Source organism: Schistocerca americana, chromosome 10, assembly GCF_021461395.2.
Source record: "Schistocerca americana isolate TAMUIC-IGC-003095 chromosome 10, iqSchAmer2.1, whole genome shotgun sequence".
Taxonomy (NCBI): Eukaryota; Metazoa; Arthropoda; class Insecta; order Orthoptera; family Acrididae; genus Schistocerca; species Schistocerca americana.
Window position 1 is genome coordinate 173999122 of NC_060128.1, and position 20939 is coordinate 174020060.

The following is a 20939-nucleotide window of genomic DNA, read 5'->3' on the forward strand; positions in this document are numbered from 1 at the left end:
GACACCCCCGGATGTGCGATGTCACCTACTCTTCGAGCCGCACAGTGTTTGCCGACAAACTTATGTTTTTAAATAAATTAACTTTTTATGGACACATTTCTTCTGCTGTTGCAATAGTGCAGTTCTTAATTAATTCACCGTCGGCTAATGGCTTCACTGTTTCGCTACTAAATGAGCAACACGAAAACTAGCACGAGTTGCTGCGTGTTGTTCAGCATTTACTTTCTTAAACAGCGACTGCTGGATTTTTAGCTGGCGTTTCAGAGACCCATACATTTCTAATCGTTCGCATCCTGTAAACTTGGAGTGATTCTGAGAGTGCTGTCTCATAATGACGTTTTATGTTGTATTCTTTGAAGACTGATATTGCTTCATTGCAAATAATACACATTGGTTTGTTGCTTGACTCCACCACGAAATATTGAGATCCCCACTGCTCTTTAAAAATTCTACATTGACTGTCAACCTTTCGTTTCTTTTCGATATTTGTACAGAACTTCACAAAAGATTGTAACCTGAAAATAAAATTGTGCTATTTAATACTAATAAAACTAGGAGGTAGTTTGCCTAAACAAAATGCAATGAATTTATTTTTAAGGTACTTTAATTACTAAATTAAATACAATTAAACTGTAGTTCCACAAAAAAATATAGCGAAAACATACACAAGTCGTGCTATACGTATTTCGATTTTCAGATTTTCCTTGTCTCTTCGAATTCAAACTTTGAATTATCCCACATTTCGTCGTCTCACCTACAAGTGCAGCGCATAAAACACTAAAAAACTCGCTAGACACTCGCAACATAGACACAATCACGCAACAGAACTGTCAAATATATGCTCTGGCTCTGCTACTCGCTACAAGACTACATAACTAAACTTATTGTTGCGCCGCTTAAAATAACAATGTGTTGACATACTCTACCTCTGTTACGTCTTGCAGTAATAGTGTTGCTAACAATGATTTTGAGATTTCGTTAACTTTGCAGGACGCTTTCGACGCCAGAATTTCGGTCAGGAGCGTCCTCCAATCAAAATTATGTAATTAAATAAAAATCGTAGTTCGTTTCAGTGCTAGCTATTCCCACAACCTTAGATTTTTGCGATTTCATCTTTCCTTTAGCCTTACATTACGGTGAACATGGAGTGCTAGGGTGCTTTAATCCCACTAGGTACATCTTGGCCCTTATGACTTCGTTGAGTAGTCAATGTGGCCCGCGGACTAAAACGTTTGGAGACCCCTGGGCTAAATGATGATTTTGTAGTTCCCAGTAGCAACAGACCTTACGATGACTGTGTATTGCTTCCAAGGTGCTGTACACACTACTAGCACAAGAAACTAGCATGTGTTCCCGCTGGTGATGACTGACTAAATGATGGTGTCGTCGTCCTTGGTTCCAATGAGATTCATGACAACTATTGCGTAGTGTTTCCAGATCGACACATATATTTCTGGCATACATTCCCACTGGCACTGATGGGCTGCATGGCAATGTCGTAGTTCGTCATGGCACTGGAATTTGTGATGACAGTGTGTGTTGTTTCAGGGCTGCTTCGAAATACTGTCGGCACGGGTACAAGCACTTGTTGCTGGTGGTGGTGATGGGCTACATGGTAATACTGAGCTGTGCCTGTTGTTTCCAGGTCGCCGCATACGCTACCGGCACCAGTACAAGCACATGTTCCCGCTGGTGGTGATGGGCTACATGGTGATGTCGTCCTTCCTGGTGCCGCTGGGCTTCCAGCTGATGGCCGTGCTGTCAGGCAAGGCGCTTCTCCTCAGCAAGATGGCGCTCGCCGTGGCTGGAATGGCGGGCTTCAAGAGGCTGTTTCTGGGCGGATTTGGTCCGGAGTACCCAGTAGCACCACCGGTGGTGCACCACGAGACATACCCCATCTACCACGAGCACCATGCCGCCTTTGCCAAGTAGTTGCTACCCAGAACACGTGACTTGTGTCTGACTATATGGGACAAGGAGACCAATTGGTCGAAGAGACTGGGTTGCAAGTTACCTCACCGAGGTGATGCTGAGCACGTAGTGCTGGATGTCTACAAGCAACAGGAAGTTGAAAATTTGTTATAAACTGAACTATTTTTCAGCTGTGTAGCCTGAGCTGTGGACCACATGGCCCAAATGGTATGTGGATTAATAAATGTTGGCTCTACCTCAACCTCAACAACGTGTAGTCAAAGACAAAACGTTTTACTCTTGTACACCATCTAGGCTGGGGCAGTTGAGACAAGTCAGTAGCTGAGACCTGAGTTTCTCCTGGCGTATACAACTTTCAAATAACTTCCGGGAATTCAGCCAGGTGACACTTTCAGCGACTGCCGATATTTCGGCGGGAGAACACCCCACCACTTTCAAGGCAAACTGCAACGGACAGGCAACGTACACTAGTGCCACCAAAGATGACCAAAGTCAGAGCTATCGATAGTGAGACTACGCATTCGCAGGTGAGGTAGCATTGACTCTGTCCCTCTGTTTTTTGACAAGGGAGAGAGCCGGATTCCAAACAGAGTTTAAACAGAAACCTCCATCCCTGTTAACGAGGTTGCTCGCTAATTTAATCTCAACTGCCTCCCTAATAACACTGTTCCAATAGCTGGACGTGCATGCCAATATCTCGGTGTTATTGTATAACATGGGGTGACCAGTATCCAAGCAATGTTCGGCAATAGCAGATCTACTTGGCTGCTGTAATCGTGTGTGCCGTTTATGCTCAGTACATCGGTCCTCCACGGGCCTGATAGTTTGACCAATATATGCCATGCCGCAGCTACAAGGAATACGATATACACCAGCTTTACGCAGTCCAAGATCATCCTTAATGGAGCAAAAAAGCGCTCTAATTTTAGATGGCGGTCGGAAAACACATTTCACATCGTATTTCCGCAAAATACGACCGATCTTGTTGGACGTGTTTCCTACGTAAGGCAAAAAGGCAGTAGACTTAGGTGTTGGCTCAGAATTATCATCAGTCACCCGATTGATGATAATCTTTCAATTAATCAGTACTGCACTCAATCAATCTTAGAGATATTATGGGAGACAGTAATCCTTTTCTACGTCTTCCCGTGCACCCTCTCAGCGAATTACCGAGCGAGGTGGCGCAGTGGCGCAGTGGTTAGCACACTGGACTCGCATTCGGCAGGACGACGGTTCAATCCCGTCTCCGGCCATCCTGTTTTAGGTTTCCCGTGATTTCCCTAAATCGCTTCAGGCAAATGCCGGGATGGTTCCTTTGAAAGGGCACGGCCGATTTCCTTCCCCATCCTTTCCTCACCCGAGCTTGCGCTCCGTCTCTAATGACCTCGTTGTCGACGGCACGTTAAAACACTAATATCCTCCTCCTCCTCCTCCTCCTCAGCGAATTATCTCTGCTTTTGTTTGTAGGAGACCTTTAGAGCATCACAGACCCTCTAAACAGGATGCCATCATATAGTTATGTGGCCTGCCATAATCGACTTTTTCCGTGCACATTTCTCATTTTGCTCGTACTTCTAGACGATCTGTTCGGCAACTGCAACACACACACACAAAACATTAGATCACATTATTATAATTTGAACGAAATGAAACGCTTAACTTTGAAATAATCCATGGACACAGGAATTTCATGTATATTTGTTACTGTCTATGGACACTAACGTATCACCTGATAGAGTACAACATAATAGTCTCTTCTCTCGATGTCCAGTTATCCAAAGAGAGAATGTCAAATTAAACACCTTTCAGCCGTGTAAATTTGCAAATTGTTATTTTATTGGGCTACTAGTTTCGGTGGTATATTACGCCATCGTCAAGCCCCTGCCCGACATGTAGCAAGATTCCAACCTCTTGTCCAGTCAAAATAGAGGCCAGCATTCAATGACGGGTATTAAAGGATTTTTGAGACAGCGATCACTTCACACATTCACCTGCCCACCATGTTGTTGGTGTGTACAGCACCCTAACTCAGTGATTAGTTATTATCATTCAGTGATGGTAACGAACATTGCAATCGCTCATATTGTATGATTTCTTTGTTGTATAGACAGAGCTTTGTCAGTTTCCTGTAGGATTATAAGTTTGTTGTGTGTTGTTTCATGGCCATTTTACAAATGACCTTGCAGCATTCAGACATAATAAGCAACATTTTAATAGTAACGTCATATCATAAAGCAGGTTGAGGGCATAATGCCCACAGTAGCAAAACAAAAACAGCAAAACACAAACACACACACACACACACACACACACACACACACACACACACACACACACACACAGCTTTCAATACATGCAAGCAAGGTGTGCCCACATTCATTGTAAGTAATCACACTATTTATATTTGATATTCAATTAATTCTGGTGCGTTACTATGCTTGTATGTGCTCTTGAGAGTACACTCTTGCTCGAAAGTAGTTAGCTTACATAATAAACTGGCTTGTAATTCTTTAAATTTATCGTGACTGTCGTGCCTACCTGCAAGAAGTCAGTTTTAGATATACAAAATAATTTGTATTGAATTAACACATCACTGTGAGACCATATAGGGAAACTGACAATCAAAAAACGTAAATATAATCTTCGTAGTTTCGAAATACCTGTTGGAGGAATATAACGCGAAAACTTAAAACAAGTGCCAGAAAAGTTTTAACAGTTCGAATGGCATCAGATCTCGTCATGAATTAATCTTTTAGTGACTACATCTGGGCCTGCTGGACTGTTGTCTAAATAGACATAATCAAGTAGATGTACATATGAATTTAATTTTTTACCTGAGATGAGAACAAGGTCACTAAATAGTTCATGTAGCACACACGAATTTACTAACAAATATTAAAATTCTCACCACAGTTGTTTTGATGTAAGGCTTTTCCACAACTTCCTATTAAATGTGCAACCTGTCACTGCCTACACAAAGAAAGTAATACGCATGGAACTACCTTTTCACTGAAGATGAACATCACACAACGCAATTTGCTTTATTCATGTATTATTCATTACCCTATTAAGAAACTTTACAATTTCTATACATTTGTTTTAACTTCTGAATTCTACCCATTCACCTCTCTTTTATGACTACTTGTGTTGAAAGTATTACCTGACTGACCAATGCTTCACTTTTACGACGTTAAGAATGTAACAGAATGCACATAAATAAAACTTCAACATAGTACCTACAAATATAAAATATGTATACGATGATAAACTACAAATCAAGTGTCAAACTTCCCCTTTATTGTTTTGAAAACTATTTGGTAAAATTGTAATGGTGACTACAGCTTCTAGGATGTCGCAATTACTGATGATAAAGTTGGCTCTTTAACATTTAAATATACTCTTTTCAACAAATCAGTGCAGACTGCATTAACAACAGAAGCTATATGTAAAATTATGGTAACTTGAGTAATGCCTACATGTACCTGTTTTGCTAAAATTTAAGCTGTGCTGCAGACCTAGGAGGCTTCAGCAGACGAAATTTTTCATACGCGATTTAAAATTGTGGGCATCGTCCTGATCATTAAATGCACTTTTTGAAACACCTATGTTAACAGAGAGTTTCATTGACTGCCTTGAGCGGCCAATTGTCCTAATTTTGGGCTAGATTTTACATCACTATTCCCAGAGGTGTCCATGTTTAATTGCTTACCTATTTATACCATAACATCAAAATCTGAACAAAAAAATTTAAATTTGTGATTTCACGTTAGAATATTAATTGGTACACGCTTTTACTATTTTATATAACTGTAAGCAATGAAAACTGAGTGTAATAAGTCTTACAAAAAAACCTAGTAGTGCATATCCATACTACTTGCACAGACACAAATTCCTCATCATGGATGCATAGGATTTACTAAGTACAACAGTTATGTAACTAGAGAAATTACCAGAAACTACAAAGGTGAATTATGAGCTAGTCCAGAGAGCAACTTGGTAGCAAGCAAAACAGCATAGGAATAAGTAAAATTTCCACTTGTGTTCAAACTCTGCTGTCAGAAATATATCCCTCTAAGTACATAAGTTTTCAATGTGGTCATTTTTATCTTTATTGTAATTATCTTTCAGATAGTCATCCTACACTCATAAATTTCTGATTGTTTTTATGACACAGGAAGATGAACAGTAGTAATTAAACTTTTTATTTTCTTTCAACTATTATATTTCAACTTATTTTCTATACCTTACAACATGCCCTGCTACAGATGGTAGCCAACGTTGTGTAAACATTCAACTGTACTTCCTGAATTGTAAAAAATGAAATATAAATAATTAGGTAGTAAGTTAAAATTAAAATAATCTTTGGAAACAGTCTCATGAAGATGCAGCTTTACAAATATGATGAATGTCCAAGAGTTCAAAGTCTGAATTGATTTTGTCAGTAGACACGTAACTATTAGAGCACACTAATAGTTGTAAAGTCCTAATGAAACAGAGGAAAACACTATTGCTGTCAGTTGAGTCAGGTCAATCAAATACTAATAATAATACAAAAAAATATTAAATTTAGGTAGCTCACTTACCAAGACGAGTAATTTACTGTTTCAAAGCACATTACAGTATGGCGTTTATAGGGGCCAATTGTGTCTACATTTGTACTGTAATATTCTCGAAGAGAAAATAATGGTTGATCTCAGATAATTTGTTTAGTGAAGGAGAAACAGAGAAAAAAAGACTGTAAGAGATTCAAAATCCTCACGCAGAGTGTCTTTGGATTATTAAGATCTCTACGGCGAAGATTATTACTATCGCAAACTTCTGAGATTTAAATTTAAGTGATGTTAGAACGTCAGGACAAAGACAGGACTATTGTGCACCCACTTAGTAATTATTCGACGTATTTGACAAAAGTTCTTAAAGCATTTATCAATTATTTGTTTTACAGAACAGTTTTTGAAAAGCATTGTGCTACATTGCACCCCTTCCTTTCTTTTCATGCTTACCAGTAACAATAGCAACAAACTTAAAAAAAAATGTCATTATGCTAACTAACATGGTTGCTGCTTTGCTTCAATAGTTTGTGTTACCCCAGACAACAGAAATGCTTTGGATATTTGCCCATGACAACTTCATTATCGATCCATGTCTTCTCTGGAATTTATAATCACTATAGCGCTAAAAATGCTAATAATAGTTTAAAATAAGTCTGAAGGAGTTAAAAAGTTTGTTAGCTCCTAAATTAACTACGCATGGCCACCATTAGTGATCTTTTGTTCTGCATTGCCCTCAAGAAACTTTTACGTTTTATTTATTACCTTTTGGTGTAGATACTGTGCAGCCAGCACGTTAGTAGACAAGTGTTACATTTAATGATTAAAACAGGATAGTGGAAGTCATATAGAAAGATAGGTGATAAGATATCGTAACAACACTTCATGATAACAGGAAAAACACACACACACACACAAATTTATTCTGAAGTGATATTGCAACATCATCTTTCGGTCCTGCAATGGCTTCCAGAACGAAAGAATGACGCGACATGAAGTCATGTCACCATCACCATAGAAGCAGACCGTCCTATGGTATAGCAGTGTTGCGTATGAGTTGCTCCAGGGCACCACAGAACCTCTATAAACACAATGCCAAGGAATGGGTGTATAGCAGAACCTAGTACAATTTTCCGGGGCGCGATCCTCTTTTTGTACATGCACGTAGAGTACCTTGCCACTAATTTGCTCTTACAGTTGAGGATGCGCTAAGCACACGTTTGCAATTTAATTTTTTTTTTCATTTGAAAGCTTCTAAACACATTTATTGTTTCAAAATGATGCACTTACATAATTTAGCTGCAGTCTTATAGTTCGTATCGAAATCTCTTCTTTCAGTCCCAGGAATGTTTGAGGGACTACTAAAATCCAAGGAACTAGGTTCTCATTGTAGTAATGAAAATCGAAGTTTCGGTTATGTACAGATCTTCAGCTTTTTACAGTTTAAGCTTTGCTGTCCAGTTACAATATCTTGCAGTAGAAGGATTTCAAACTTTCTGTTAAAATTGGCTACCATGTTTCCACGAGACCACCACAAGAATTTTTGCAAAGTGCTCCACCTTGGAAGCACCCACACTAATTTCTGTCTCAGAACTGCTGCTTCACAGGTATGCACCAGGCAGTGTCGGTTTAAAGGCAGAGTAAGTTAACACAAATCAGTAACTTTATACAGTACTGATTGTTGTAATTCACAGAGTTTTAATGTACGTAAATTTTAAATTTACTGCATTGCATCAAATAACAGCATGTATTATAATCTGAGTGAACTCGTCACTGTTACGTTTAACTCATTAGTTCGAATTTCAGAGCATAGAATGCGAAGTTATAAATAAATGTTTGATATTACCGCCGCGCGGGATTAGCCGAGCGGTCTTGGGCGCTGGAGTCATGGACTGTGCGGCTGGTCCCGGCGGAGGTTCGAGTCCTCCCTCGGGCATGGGTGTGGGTGTTTGTCCTTAGGATAATTTAGGTTAAGTAGCGTGTAAGCTTAGGGATTGATGACCTTAGCAGTTAAGTCCCATAAGATTTCACACACTTTCTTGATATTACTAAACAAATTAGTCTATTCCCAACGATTAAAAAAACTAAGTAACAAGATTGTCATATACTGTCTCTTGGCTTTGGTCTTGAGATTTTCAGTCAACGTTTATTTGATGATTTTTTTCTTTCTTTTTTACCTTTCGCGAGCACAAGTGGCTGGAATTGTCAGTGATTCACACTGAGCTGGTGGTGGTGGACTGTACTCCAGCCTGTGGACTTAACCACTCTCATTACCGCTGTGGTACTCCCCAAGCCACCTGCAACCGTCGTTCGCTGCAGCTTGGCCATCCAGGATCCGTTCACCTTTAGGCTTTCTTCTTTCTTTTTAAAACTGTTGAAGTTTCTATGACTTTCTATTGCTTCTGTGAACAAGTGGGCGTTATAGCCCTTCTCCACAGAGGGAACCGGCGTGTAGACGAATAGTATTACGAGGTCGGTCTCACGCAGCGTGGGCTCCGCCGCGGCCGATTTCTCCACCTATTTCAGCCTGCAGTGAAACTTGTATTCGGCGATCTTGGTGACGATGGATGGTCCAGTTATATATGGTTTTTCCCCGACATCGCGAGTGGATCCCTCTTGTCTTGTCCCAATCTGAGCTACTCTCTAATCTGCTTGGTCGGATTTTACACTACTGGCCATTAAAATTGCTACACCAAGAAGAAACGCAGATGATAAACGGGTATTCAGTGGACAAATATATTATACTAGAATTGACATGTGATTACATTTTCATCCAATTTGGGTGCATAGATCCTGAGAAATCAGTACCCAGAACAACCAACTCTGGCCGTAATAACGGCCGTGATACGTCTGGGAATTGAGTCAAACAGAGCTTGGATGGCGTGTACAGGTACAGCTGCCCATGCAGCTTCAGCAGGATACCACAGTTCATCAAGAGTAGTGACTGGCGCATTGCGACGAGCCAGCTGCTCGGCCTCATTTGACCAGACGTTTTGAGTTGGTAAGGGATCTAGAGAATGTGCTGGGCAGGGCAGCAGTCGAACATTTTCTGTATCCAGAAAGAGCCGTACAGGACCTGAAGCATGCGGTCGTGCATTATCCTGCTGGAATGTAGGGTTTCGCAGGGATCGAATGAAGGGTAGAGCCACGGGTCGTAACACATCTGAGATGTAACGTCCGCTGTTCAAAGTGCCATCATTGCGAACAAGAGGTAACCGAGACGTGTAATCAATGGTATCCCATACCATCACGCAGGGTGATACGCCAGTATGGCGATGACGAATACACGGCCGGCAGGGGTGGCCGAGCGGTTCTAGGCGCTACAGTCTGGAACCGCGCGATCGCTACGGTCGCAGGTTCGAATCCTGCCTCGGGCATGGATGTGTGTGATGTCCTTAGGTTGGTTGGGTTTAAGTAGTTCTAAGTTCTAGGGGACTGATGACCTCAGACGTTAAGTCCCGTAGTGCTAAGAGCCATTTTTTTGTGCAACTTTCCGGTCTTTAGATATGTGTCTTTCGTCAAGCGAACAGTTGTATACGATTGCTGAAAATGGTCCTATTTCATGTGCAAACGACCAAACAAAACTAACTGGTAACAATCTGAACCGGAAGACTTATCTTTATTGAGCGACTTCGGTTTCTACCGTGCTCCGAGGACATCTACCTCTAAGTTACTCTTGTTGACATCTGTTCTTCGTTTAAATTTTGGAATATTTACAGCACCTCCTCTCGTGAACGAATTTCGGGATACCGTATTTGGTAGCGCTGTTGCAGTGGGTCTGCCGTCAGTAACAGCCGGGCGGATTACTTTTTTTCTCTGCTTTTGTTACCTCATCACGTCGACTCTACCTTTTAACTTCGCATTCTTTCTCTCTCCTCTCCTCTCTTCTCACCACACATCCACTCCTCCGTCTATTATTTCACTTCCGTACCATCATCCAGCACCCACTCTGCCTGCTGTAAAAAAACCGATCCATGCGCCCGGGCTGTTGATTTTCAAAAACGGCCGTTTTGGAATGGGCGTTTTCCACGTGTAGCATAATTGCACCACTCACTATGTAACTCACCTGTCTGATCACAGTGATTCAGTCGCTCGTCGCCTCTCTCTCCTAGAACGAGGTATGTTTGTCAGAACAAGACAGTATGAGTCTGTGTTGCTGCGAGTGGAGAGCTTTGGCCGACTTCAACAAATAGGAACGCAAGGCGGTAGAATTCGGTTCTGTTTCATCACGTTTCCCCGTAGAAAGAAACCACTTCTTTCTTGTTCGTCGCACGAGGCGGCACGTTTAGCAAATAGTTAGGCAGACATTCGTCTACAGTCAATATGAACGAATTGCCTTAGCAAACATCAGTATTATGGTTAGATCGCAGCTAGCCGCAAGCATTGGAATTGCATCCATATGATTAAGAGCTACCATAGAAGTCTGGTTAGTTAAAGTCTTACAATTTTCCTATGTGTTCGGTGTGCAGATTTAACATACAGAAATCGGGTCTCTGTTTCCATTTTACTTGATTCAGAATGTGTGGTGATCTGAATTCCCCTAGTGTTAGCCATCTGTAAACTCAAGCGACTTATAAAAAGCTTATGTAATAAAATGGAACACCTGGAGCCGTCCTTACTATGTTATTTATTATATGGCTACCAGTTTCGGTGCTTAAGTACACCATCTTCAGACCTTGACTGACGCTGACGGGTTTAGGCCTCAAGATTGTTTACTAAAGCACCGAAACTGGTAGCAATATAATAAATAACATACTAAGGACGGCTGTAGTTGTACCATTTTATTACATAAGTGAACGGTCAAAGTCCTTCAGACCTCCATTCTGGAGGATAGACATTCAAAAACCATAAATACCTTTTCCCGCTTATGCCCAAGTTTCAAGAGGGTTTGTGATGCACTGAAGAGCCAAAGAAACTGGTACACCTGCCTAGTATCGTGTAGAGCCCTGGCGAGAACGCAGAAGTGCCGCAACACGACGTGGCATGGACTCGACTAATGTCTGAAGTAGTTCAGGAGGGAACTGACACCATGAATCTTGCACGGCTGTCCATAAATCCGCAAGATTACGAGGGGGTGGAGATCTCTTCTGAACAGCACGTTGCAAGACATACCAGATATGCTCAATAATGTTCATGTCTGAGGGGTCTGGTGGCCGGCGGAAGTGTTTAAACTCAGAAGAGTGTTCCTGGAGCCACTCTGTAGCAATTCTGGACTTGTGGGCTGTCACATCGTCGTGCTGGAATTGCCCGTATCCGTCGGAATGCACAATGGACATAGATGGATGCAGGTGATCAGACAGGATGCTTACGTACGTGTCACCTGTCAGAGTCGTATCTACACGTATCAGGGGTCTTATATCACTCCAACTGCGCACGACCCACACCACTACACAGCCTCCACCAGCTTGAACAATCTCCTGCTGACACGGAGGGTCCATGGATTCAGGAGGTGGTCTTCATACCCGTACACGTCCATCCACTCGATACTATTTGAAACCAGACTCGTCCGACCAGCCAACGTGTTTCCAGTCATCAACAGACCATTGTCGCTGCTGAAAGGCCCTAGCGACGCGTAAAGCTTTGTGTCATGCAGTCATCAAGGGTACACGAGTGGGTATTCGGCTCCGAAATGGTTCGCACGCTGACACTTTTTGATGCCCCAGCATCGAAATCTACAGCAATTTGCGGAATGGTTGCACTTCTGTCACGTTTAGCGATTGTTTTCAGTTGTTTTTGGTCCCGTTCTTGTAGGATTTTTTTTCCGGGTGCAGCGATGTCGGAGATTTGATGTTTTACCGGATTCCTGATATTCACGGTACACGCGAGAAATGGTCATACGGAAAAATCCCCTCTTCATCGTTACCTCGGAGATGCTGTGTCCCATCGCTCGTGCGCCGACTATAATACCATGCTGAAACTCACGTCTTGATAATCTGCCGTTGTAGCAACAGTAATCGATCAAACAAGTGCGCCTGACACTTGTTGCCTTACATAGGCATTGCCGACCGCAGCGCCGTATTCTGCCTGTTTACATATCTTTGTATTTGAATACGTGTGCCTATAGCAGTTTCTTTGTGCGCTTCAGTGTATTACTCCTTTTGTGAATCTGAAATGTTGTTCAAAAGGAATGTTGGCTACTCTTGCTCGATGTCTATTCACCGACACCAAGGGTAGTTGTACATTTAATACAGTGGTAAATTATACTCTTTATCTATTGCGGTTGTTGTTGGTGTGGTCTTCAGTCCTGAGACTGGTTTGATGCAGCTCTCCATGCTACCCTATCCTGTGCAAGTTTCATCATCTCCCAGTACTTACTGCAACCCACATCCTTCTGAATCTGCTTAGTGTATTCATCTCTTGGTCTCCCTCTATGATTTTTACCCTCCACGCTGCCCTCCAATGCTAAATTTGTGATCCCTTGATGCCTCAGAACATGTCCTACTAACCGGTCCCTTCTTTTTGTCAAGTTGTGCCACATACTCCTCTTCTCCCCAATTCTATTCAATAATTCATCATTAGTTATGTGATCTACCCATCTAATCTTCAGCATTCTTCTGTAGCACCACATTTCGAAAGCTTCTATTCTCTTCTTGTCCAAACTATTTATCGTCCATGTTTCACTTCCATACATGGCTACACTCCATACAAATACTTTCAGAAACGACTTCCTCAGACTTAAATCTATACTCGATGTTAGCAAATTTCTCTTCTTCAGAAACGCTTTCCTTGCCATTGCCAGTCTACATTTTATTTCTTCTCTACTTCGACCATCATCAGTTATTTTGCTCCCCAAATAGCAAAACTCCTTTACTACGTTAAGTGTCTCATTTCCTAATCTAATTCCCCCAGCATCACCTGACTTAATTCGACTACATTCCATTATCCTCGTTTTGTTTTTGTTGATGTTCATCTTATATCCTCCTTTCAAGACACTGTCCATTCCGTTCAACTGCTCTTCCAAGTCCTTTGCTGTCTCTGACAAAATTACAATGTTATCGGCGAACCTCAAAGTTTTTATTTCTTCTCCATGGTTTTTAATACCTATTCCGAATTTTTCTTTTGTTTCCTTTACTGCTTGCTCAATATACAGATTGAATAACATCGGGGAGAGGCTACAATCCTGTCTCACTCCCTTCCCAACCACTGCTTCCCTTTCATGCCCCACGACTCTTATAACTGCCATCTGGTTTCTGTACAAATTGTAAATAGCCTTTCGCTCCCTGTATTTTACCCCTGCCACCTTTAGAATTTGAAAGAGGCTATTCCAGTCAATATTGTCAAAAGCTTTCTCTAAGTCTACAAATGCTAGAAACGTAGGTTTGCCTTTCCTTAATCTTTCTTCTAAGGTAAGTCGTGGGGTCAGTATTGCCTCACGTGTTCCAATATTTCTACGGAATCCAATCTGATCTTCCCCGAGGGCGGCTTCTACCAGTTTTTCCATTCGTCTGTAAAGAATTCGCGTTAGTATTTTGCAGCTGTGACTTATTAAACTGATAGTTCGGTAATTTTCACATCTGTCAACACCTGCCTTCTTTGGGATTGGAATTATTATATTCTTCTTGAAGTCCAAGGGTGTTTCGCCTGTCTCATACATCTTGCTCACCAGATGGTAGAGTTTTGTCAGGACTGGCTCTCCCAAGGCCATCCGTAGTTTTAATGGAATGTTATCTACTCCCGGGGCCTTGTTTCGACTCAGGTCTTTCAGTGCTCTGTCAAACTCTTCACGCAGTATCGTATCTCCCATTTCATCTTCATCTACATCCTCTTCCATTTCCATAATATTGTCCTCAAGTACATCGCCCTTGTATAGACCATCTATATACTCCTTCCACCTTTCTGCTTTCCCTTCTTTGCTTAGAACTGGGTTTCCATCTGAGCTCTTGATATTCATACAAGTGGTTCCCTTTTCTCCAAAGGTCTCTTTAATTTTCCTGTAGGCAGTATCTATCTTACCCCTAGTGAGATAAGCCTCTACATCCTTACATTTGTCCTCTAGCCATCCCTGCTTAGCCATTTTGCTCTTCCTGTCGATCTCATTTTTGAGACGTCTGTATTCCTTCTTGCCTGCATCATTTACTGCAGTTTTATATTTTCTCCTTTCGTCAATTAAGTTCAATATTTCTTCTACTAGCCCTTGTCTTTTTACCTACTTGATCCTCTGCTGCCTTCACTACTTCATCCCTCAGAGGTACCCATTCTTCTTCTACTGTACTTCTTTCCCCCATTCCTGTCAATTGTTCCCTTATGCACTCCCTGAAACTCTGTACAACCTCTGCTTCTTTCAGTTTATCCAGGTCCTATCTTCTTAAATTCCCACCTTTTTGCAGTTTCTTCAGTTTTAATCTACAGTTCATAACCAATAGATTGTGGTCAGAGTCAACATCTGCCCCTGGAAATGTCTTACAATTTAAAACCTGATTCCTAAATCTCTGCCTTACCATTACATAATCTATCTGATTCCTTCTAGTATCTCCAGGATTCTTCCATGTATACAACTTTCTTTCATGATTCTTGAACCAAGTGTTAGCTATGATTAAGTTATGCTCTGTGCAAAACTCTACCAGGCGGCTTCCTCTTTCATTTCTTAGCCCCAATCCATATTCACCCACTATGTTTCCTTGTCTTCCTTTTCCTAGTCTCGAATTCCAGTCACCCATGACTATTAAATTTTCGTCTCCCTTCACTACCTGAATAATTTCTTTCATCTCATCATACATTTCTTCAATTTCTTCATCATCTGCAGAGCTAGTTGGCATATAAACTTGTACTACTGTAGTAGGCGTGGGCTTCGTGTCTATCTTGGCCACAATAATGCGTTCACTATGCTGTTTGTAGTAGCTTACCCGCATTCCTATTTTTTGTTCATTATTAAACCTACTCCTGCATTACCCCTATTTGATTTTGTGTTTATAACCCTGTATTCACCTGACCAAAAGTCTTGTTCCTCCTGCCACCGAACTTCACTAATTCCCGCTATATCTAACTTTAATTCATCCATCTCCCATTTTAAATTTTCTAATCTACCTGCCCGATTAAGGGATCTGACATTTCACGCTCCGATCCGTAGAACGCCAGTTTTCTTTTTCCTGATAACGACGTCCTCTTGAGTAGTCCCCGCCCGGAGATCCGAATTATTGCGGTTATATTTCACGAATTTATTAATTCACAGCTCTTAGTCGTGTTACCAGTTTCAGCGGCGTGTATTTGCGCTCACGGTCTGTCGTGCGCTGGTATGATTTTTGCGTTTCCCTGGACTTGCTTTCGTGGTTCCCTGTTAGAGTTTTTCGGCCGTTGTGGCCGAGCGGTTCTAGGCGCTTCAGTCCGGAACCGCGCTGCTGCTACGGTCGCAGGTTCCAATCCTGCCTCGGACATGGATGTGTGAATCTCCTTCGGTTGGTTAGGTTTAAGTAGTTCTAAGTCCAGGGGACTGGTGACCTCAGATAATCAGTCCGATAGTGCTTAGAGCCATTTTTTGTTATAGTTACTTGTTTTATAAACAACTTGGAACAAGCAAGGTACTTTGAAGCTGATATATCCAGAATGAATTTTCATTCTGCAGCTGAGTGTGTGCTGATATGAAACTGAAGATTAAAACTGTGTGCCGTATCGGGAGTCGAATCTCAGACTTTGCCTTTCACAGGCAAGTGGTCCAACCACTAAGCTACCCAAGCGAGAATCACGACCCGCCCGCATAGCTTTAATTCCATCAATACTTGTGAGAAGAATGTACTAGCTAAAATGACCTGAAACCGACACAGGCAACCAATACGGCTGATACACTGACGGAAAAAAACCACACCAAAAAACAATTAATGTACGGTACTGAAATTTTGGAAATACACTACCAGCCATTAAAATCGCTACACCAAGAAGAAATGCAGATGATAAACGGGTATTCACTGGACAAATATATTATACTAGAACTGACATGTGATTACATTTTCACGCAATTTGGGTGCATAGATCCTGCGAAATTATTACCCAGAACAACCACCCCTGGCTGTAATAACAGCCTTGATACGCCTGGGCGTTGAGTCAAACATTGGATGGCGTGTGCAGGTACAGCTGCACATGCAGTTTCAACACGACACCACTGTTCATCAAGAGTAGTGACTGGCGTGTTGTGACGAGCTAGTTGCTCGGCCACCATTGACCAGACGTTTTCAATTGGTGAGAGATCTGGAGAATGTGCTGGCCAGGGCAGCAGTCGAACATTTTCTGTATCCAGAAAGACCCGTACAGGACCTGAAGCATGCGGTCGTGCATTATCCTGATGAAATGTAGGGCTTCGCAGGGATCGAATGAAGGGTAGAACCATGGGACGTAACACATCTGAACTGTAACATCCACTGTTCAAAGTGCCGTCAATGCGAAAAAGAGGTGACCGAGACGTGTAACCAATGGCACCCCATACCATCACTCCGCGTGATACGCCAGTATGGCGATGACTAATACACGCTTCCAATGTGCGTTCTCTGCGATGTCGCCAAACACGGATGCGACCATCGTGATGCTGTAAACAGAACCTGGATTCATCCGAAATAATGACGTTTTTCCAGTCGTTCACTCAGGTTCGTCGTTGAGTGCAGCATCGCAGTCGCTCCTGTCTGTGATGAAGCATAAAGGGTAACCGCAGCCACGGTCTCCGAGCTGATAGTCCGTGCTGCTGCAAACGTCGTCGAACTGTTCGTGCATATGGTTATTGTCTTGCAAACGTCCCCATCTGGTGACTCAGGGATCGAGACGTGGCTGTACGATCCGTTACAGCCATGCGGATAAGATGCCTGTCATCCCGACTGCTAGTGATACGACGGCGTTGGAATCCAGCACGGCGTTCCGTATTAACCTCCTGAACCCACCGATTCCATATTCTGCTAACAGTCATTGGATGTCGACCATCGCGAGCAGCAATGTCGCGATACGGTAAACCGCAATCGCGATAGGCTACAATCCGACCTTTATCAAAGTCGTAAACGTGATGGTACGCATTTCTCCTCCTTACACGAGGCATCATAACAACGATTCACCAGGCGACGCCGGTCAACTGCTGTTTGTGTATGAGAAATTGGCTGGAAACTTTCCTCATGTCAGCACGTTGTAGGCGTCGCCACCGGCGCCAACCTTGTGTGAATTCTCTGAAAAGCTAATCATTTGCATATCACAGCATCTTCTTCCTGTCGATTAAATTTCGCGTCATCTTCGTGATGTAGCAATTTTAATGGCCAGTAGTGTACATTTGTGTAGGTAGCATATTTAAAGGATAAGCATTAGAAGGTGACAGGTGAATGTAAGCGCCAGACAAGCCACTGCAAATGTGAAATGCTGGTACACTAATAATCGATGTAACCGCCGGAATGTTGAATGCAAGCATGCAACCGTGTAGGCATTGTTTTGTACAGATGCGGGAGGTTGGTTTGTGGGATTGAGTTCCATACCTGTTGCACTTAGTGGGTCATTGCCGTCTGTGGATGATGCCGGAGTCATCATCCGATGACGTCCCATGTATACTCGATTGGAGACACACCTGGTGATCGAGCAGGCCAAGACAACATTTCGACACTCTGTAGAACACCTTGGATTACAACAGCATATGTGGACGATCGTTATCCTGTTAGAAAACACCCCCTGGAACACTGTTCACGAATGGCAGCACAACAGATCAAATCACCAGATTCACGTACAAATTTGCACTCAGGATGCGAGGGATAACCACGAGAGTGCTACTGGCGTCGTAAAAAATGGCGCCACAGACCATAGCTGCAGGTGTTGGTGCAGTGTGTCTAGCACCCAGACAGGTTGGTTGCAGGGCCTCAACTGGCCAGCTCCTAACCAACACACGGCCATCGCTGGTACCGAGGCAGAACCAGATTTCAGCAGAAAACACAACAGGCATCCATCCTGCGTTCCAGTGAGCTCTCGCTTGACACCGCTGAAGTCAGAAATGGCGGAGGTTTTGTATCAGTGGAATGCGCGCTACAGGGCGTCTGGCTCGGAGCTGTCCTTGACGTAACCATTTGCCACAGTTCATTGAGTCAGTGTGGTTCCAACTGTTGCTCAAATTGTACACCACACTGCTGCTCGCGTTGGTCGAGATTCAATGACTGTTAGCAGAATATGGAATCGGTGGGTTCAGGAGGGTAATACGGAACGCCGTGCTGGATCCCAACGGTCTCGTATCACTAGCAGTCGAGATGACAGGAGTCTTATCCGCATGGCTGTAACGGATCGTGCAGTCACGTCTCGATCCCTGAGTCAACAGATGAGGACGTTTGCAAGACAACAACCATATGCACGAACAGTTGGACGTTTGCAGCAGCACAGACTATCAGCTCGGAGACCATGGCTGCGGTTACCCTTGACGCTGCATCACAGACAGGAGCGCCTGCGATGGTGTACTCATAGACGAACCTGGGTGCACGATTGGCAGAACGTCATTTTTTCGGATGAATCCAGGTTATGTCTACAGCATTATGATGGTAGCATCCGTGTTTGGCGACATCGCGGTGAACGCACATTGGAAGCGGGTATTCGTCACCGCCATACTGGCGTATCACGCGGAGTGATGGTATGGGGTGCCATTGATTCAACGTCTCAGTCACCTCTTGTTCACATTGACGGGACTTTGAACAGTGGACGTTACGTTTCAGATGTTTTACGACCCGTGGATCTACCCTTGATTGGATCCCTCCGAAACCCTACATTTCATCAGGATAATGCACGACCGCATGTTTCAGGTCCTGTACGGGCCTTTCTGGATACAGAAAATGTTCGACTGCTGCCCTGGCCAGCATATTCTCCAGATCTCTCACCAATTTGAAACATCTGGTCAATGGTGGCCTAGCAACTGGCTCGTCACAATAGGCCAGTCACTACTCTTGATGAACTGTGGTATCGTGTTGAAGCTGCATGGCCAGCTGTACCTGTACGCGCTATCCAAGCTCTGTTTGACTCAATGCCCAGGCGTATCAAGGCTGTTATTACGGCCAGAGGTGGTTGTTCTGGGTACTGATTTCTCAGGACTTGTTGTTGTTGTTGTGGTCTTCAGTCCTGAGACTGGTTAGATGCAGCTCTCCATGCTAATCTATCCTGTGCAAGCTCCTTCATCTCCCACTACCTACTGCAACCCACATCCTTCTGAATCTGTTTAGTGTAGTCATCTCTTGGTCTCCCTCTACGACTTTTACCCTCCACGCTGCCCTCCAATGCTAAATTTGTGATCCCTTGATGCCTCAGGACATGTCCTACCAACCGATCCCTTCTTCTAGTCAAGTTGTGCCACAAACTTCTCTTTTCCCCAATCCTATTCAACACCAGCTCATTAGTGATCTACCCACCTAATCTTCAACATTCTTCTGTAGGACCACGCTTCGAAAGCTTCTATTCTCTTCTTATCCAAACTATTTATTGTCCACGTTTCACTTCCATACATGGCTACACTCCATACAAATACTTTCAGAAACGACTTCCTAAGATTTAAATCTATACTCGATGTTAACAAATTTCTCTTCTTCATAAACGCTTTCCTTGCCATTGCCAGTCTACATTTTATATCCTCTCTACTTCGACCATCATCAGTTATTTTGCTCCCCAAATAGCAAAACTCTTTTACTACTTTGTCTCATTTCCTAATCTAATTCCCTCAGCATCACCAGACTTAATTCGACTACATTCCATTATCCTCGTTTTGCTTTTGTTGATGTTCATCTTATATCCTCCTTTCAAGACACTGTCCATTCCGTTCAACTGCTCTTCCAAGTCCTTTGCTGTCTGTGACAGAATTACAATGTCGTCGGCGAACCTCAAAGTTTTTATTTCTTCTCCCTGGATTTTAATACCTACTCCAAATTTTTCTTTTGTCTCCTTTACTGCTTGCTCAATATACAGATTGAATAACATCGGAGAGAGGCTACAACCCTGTCTCACTCCCTTCCCAACCACTGCTTCCCTTTCCTGTCCCTCGACTCTCATAACTGCCATCTGGTTTCTGTACAAATTGTAAATAGCCTTTCGCTCCCTGTATTGTACCCCTGCCACCTCTAGAATTTGAAAGAGAGTATTCTCAGGACCTATGCACCCAAATTGCCTGAAAATGTAATCACATGCCAGTTCTAGTATAATATATTTGTCCAATGAATACCCGTTTATCATCTGCATTTGTTCTTGATGTAGCAATTTTAATGGCCAGTAGTGTAGTACGATGCGCCGGAGCCAAACGCTGAAGACGATGGTCTTCCCTTTAAGTAGTGCCATGCGACCGTCCGGAGCCCAGTCTTCCTGCAACCGCACGTTCTGTGACCCCCGCTGCCAGCAGTCACGTGCAGTGGCTACATTCAGGCCAAGTGTTTCTGCAGTATCGCAGAGGGAACCTCCAGAGTCTCGTACACCTATTACACGACCTCATCAAACTCAGCGAGGTGTTGATAATGGCCTCTTTGTTTCGTTAAAGGCAATCGTGAC

At 43.0% G+C, this 20939-nt stretch overlaps 1 protein-coding gene across 1 annotated transcript in view; it reads left to right on the plus strand.

Moving 5' to 3' along the window:
* LOC124552351 overlaps positions 1 to 1932 on the plus strand; it is a 110349-nt gene extending 108417 nt beyond the window's left edge. Inside the window, exon 4 of the mRNA XM_047126619.1 lies at positions 1646 to 1932. Coding sequence (XP_046982575.1) covers positions 1646 to 1932 — 287 coding nt within the window. The remainder of the gene's footprint in view (positions 1 to 1645) is intronic.
* Positions 1933 to 20939: the final 19007 nt, after the last annotated feature.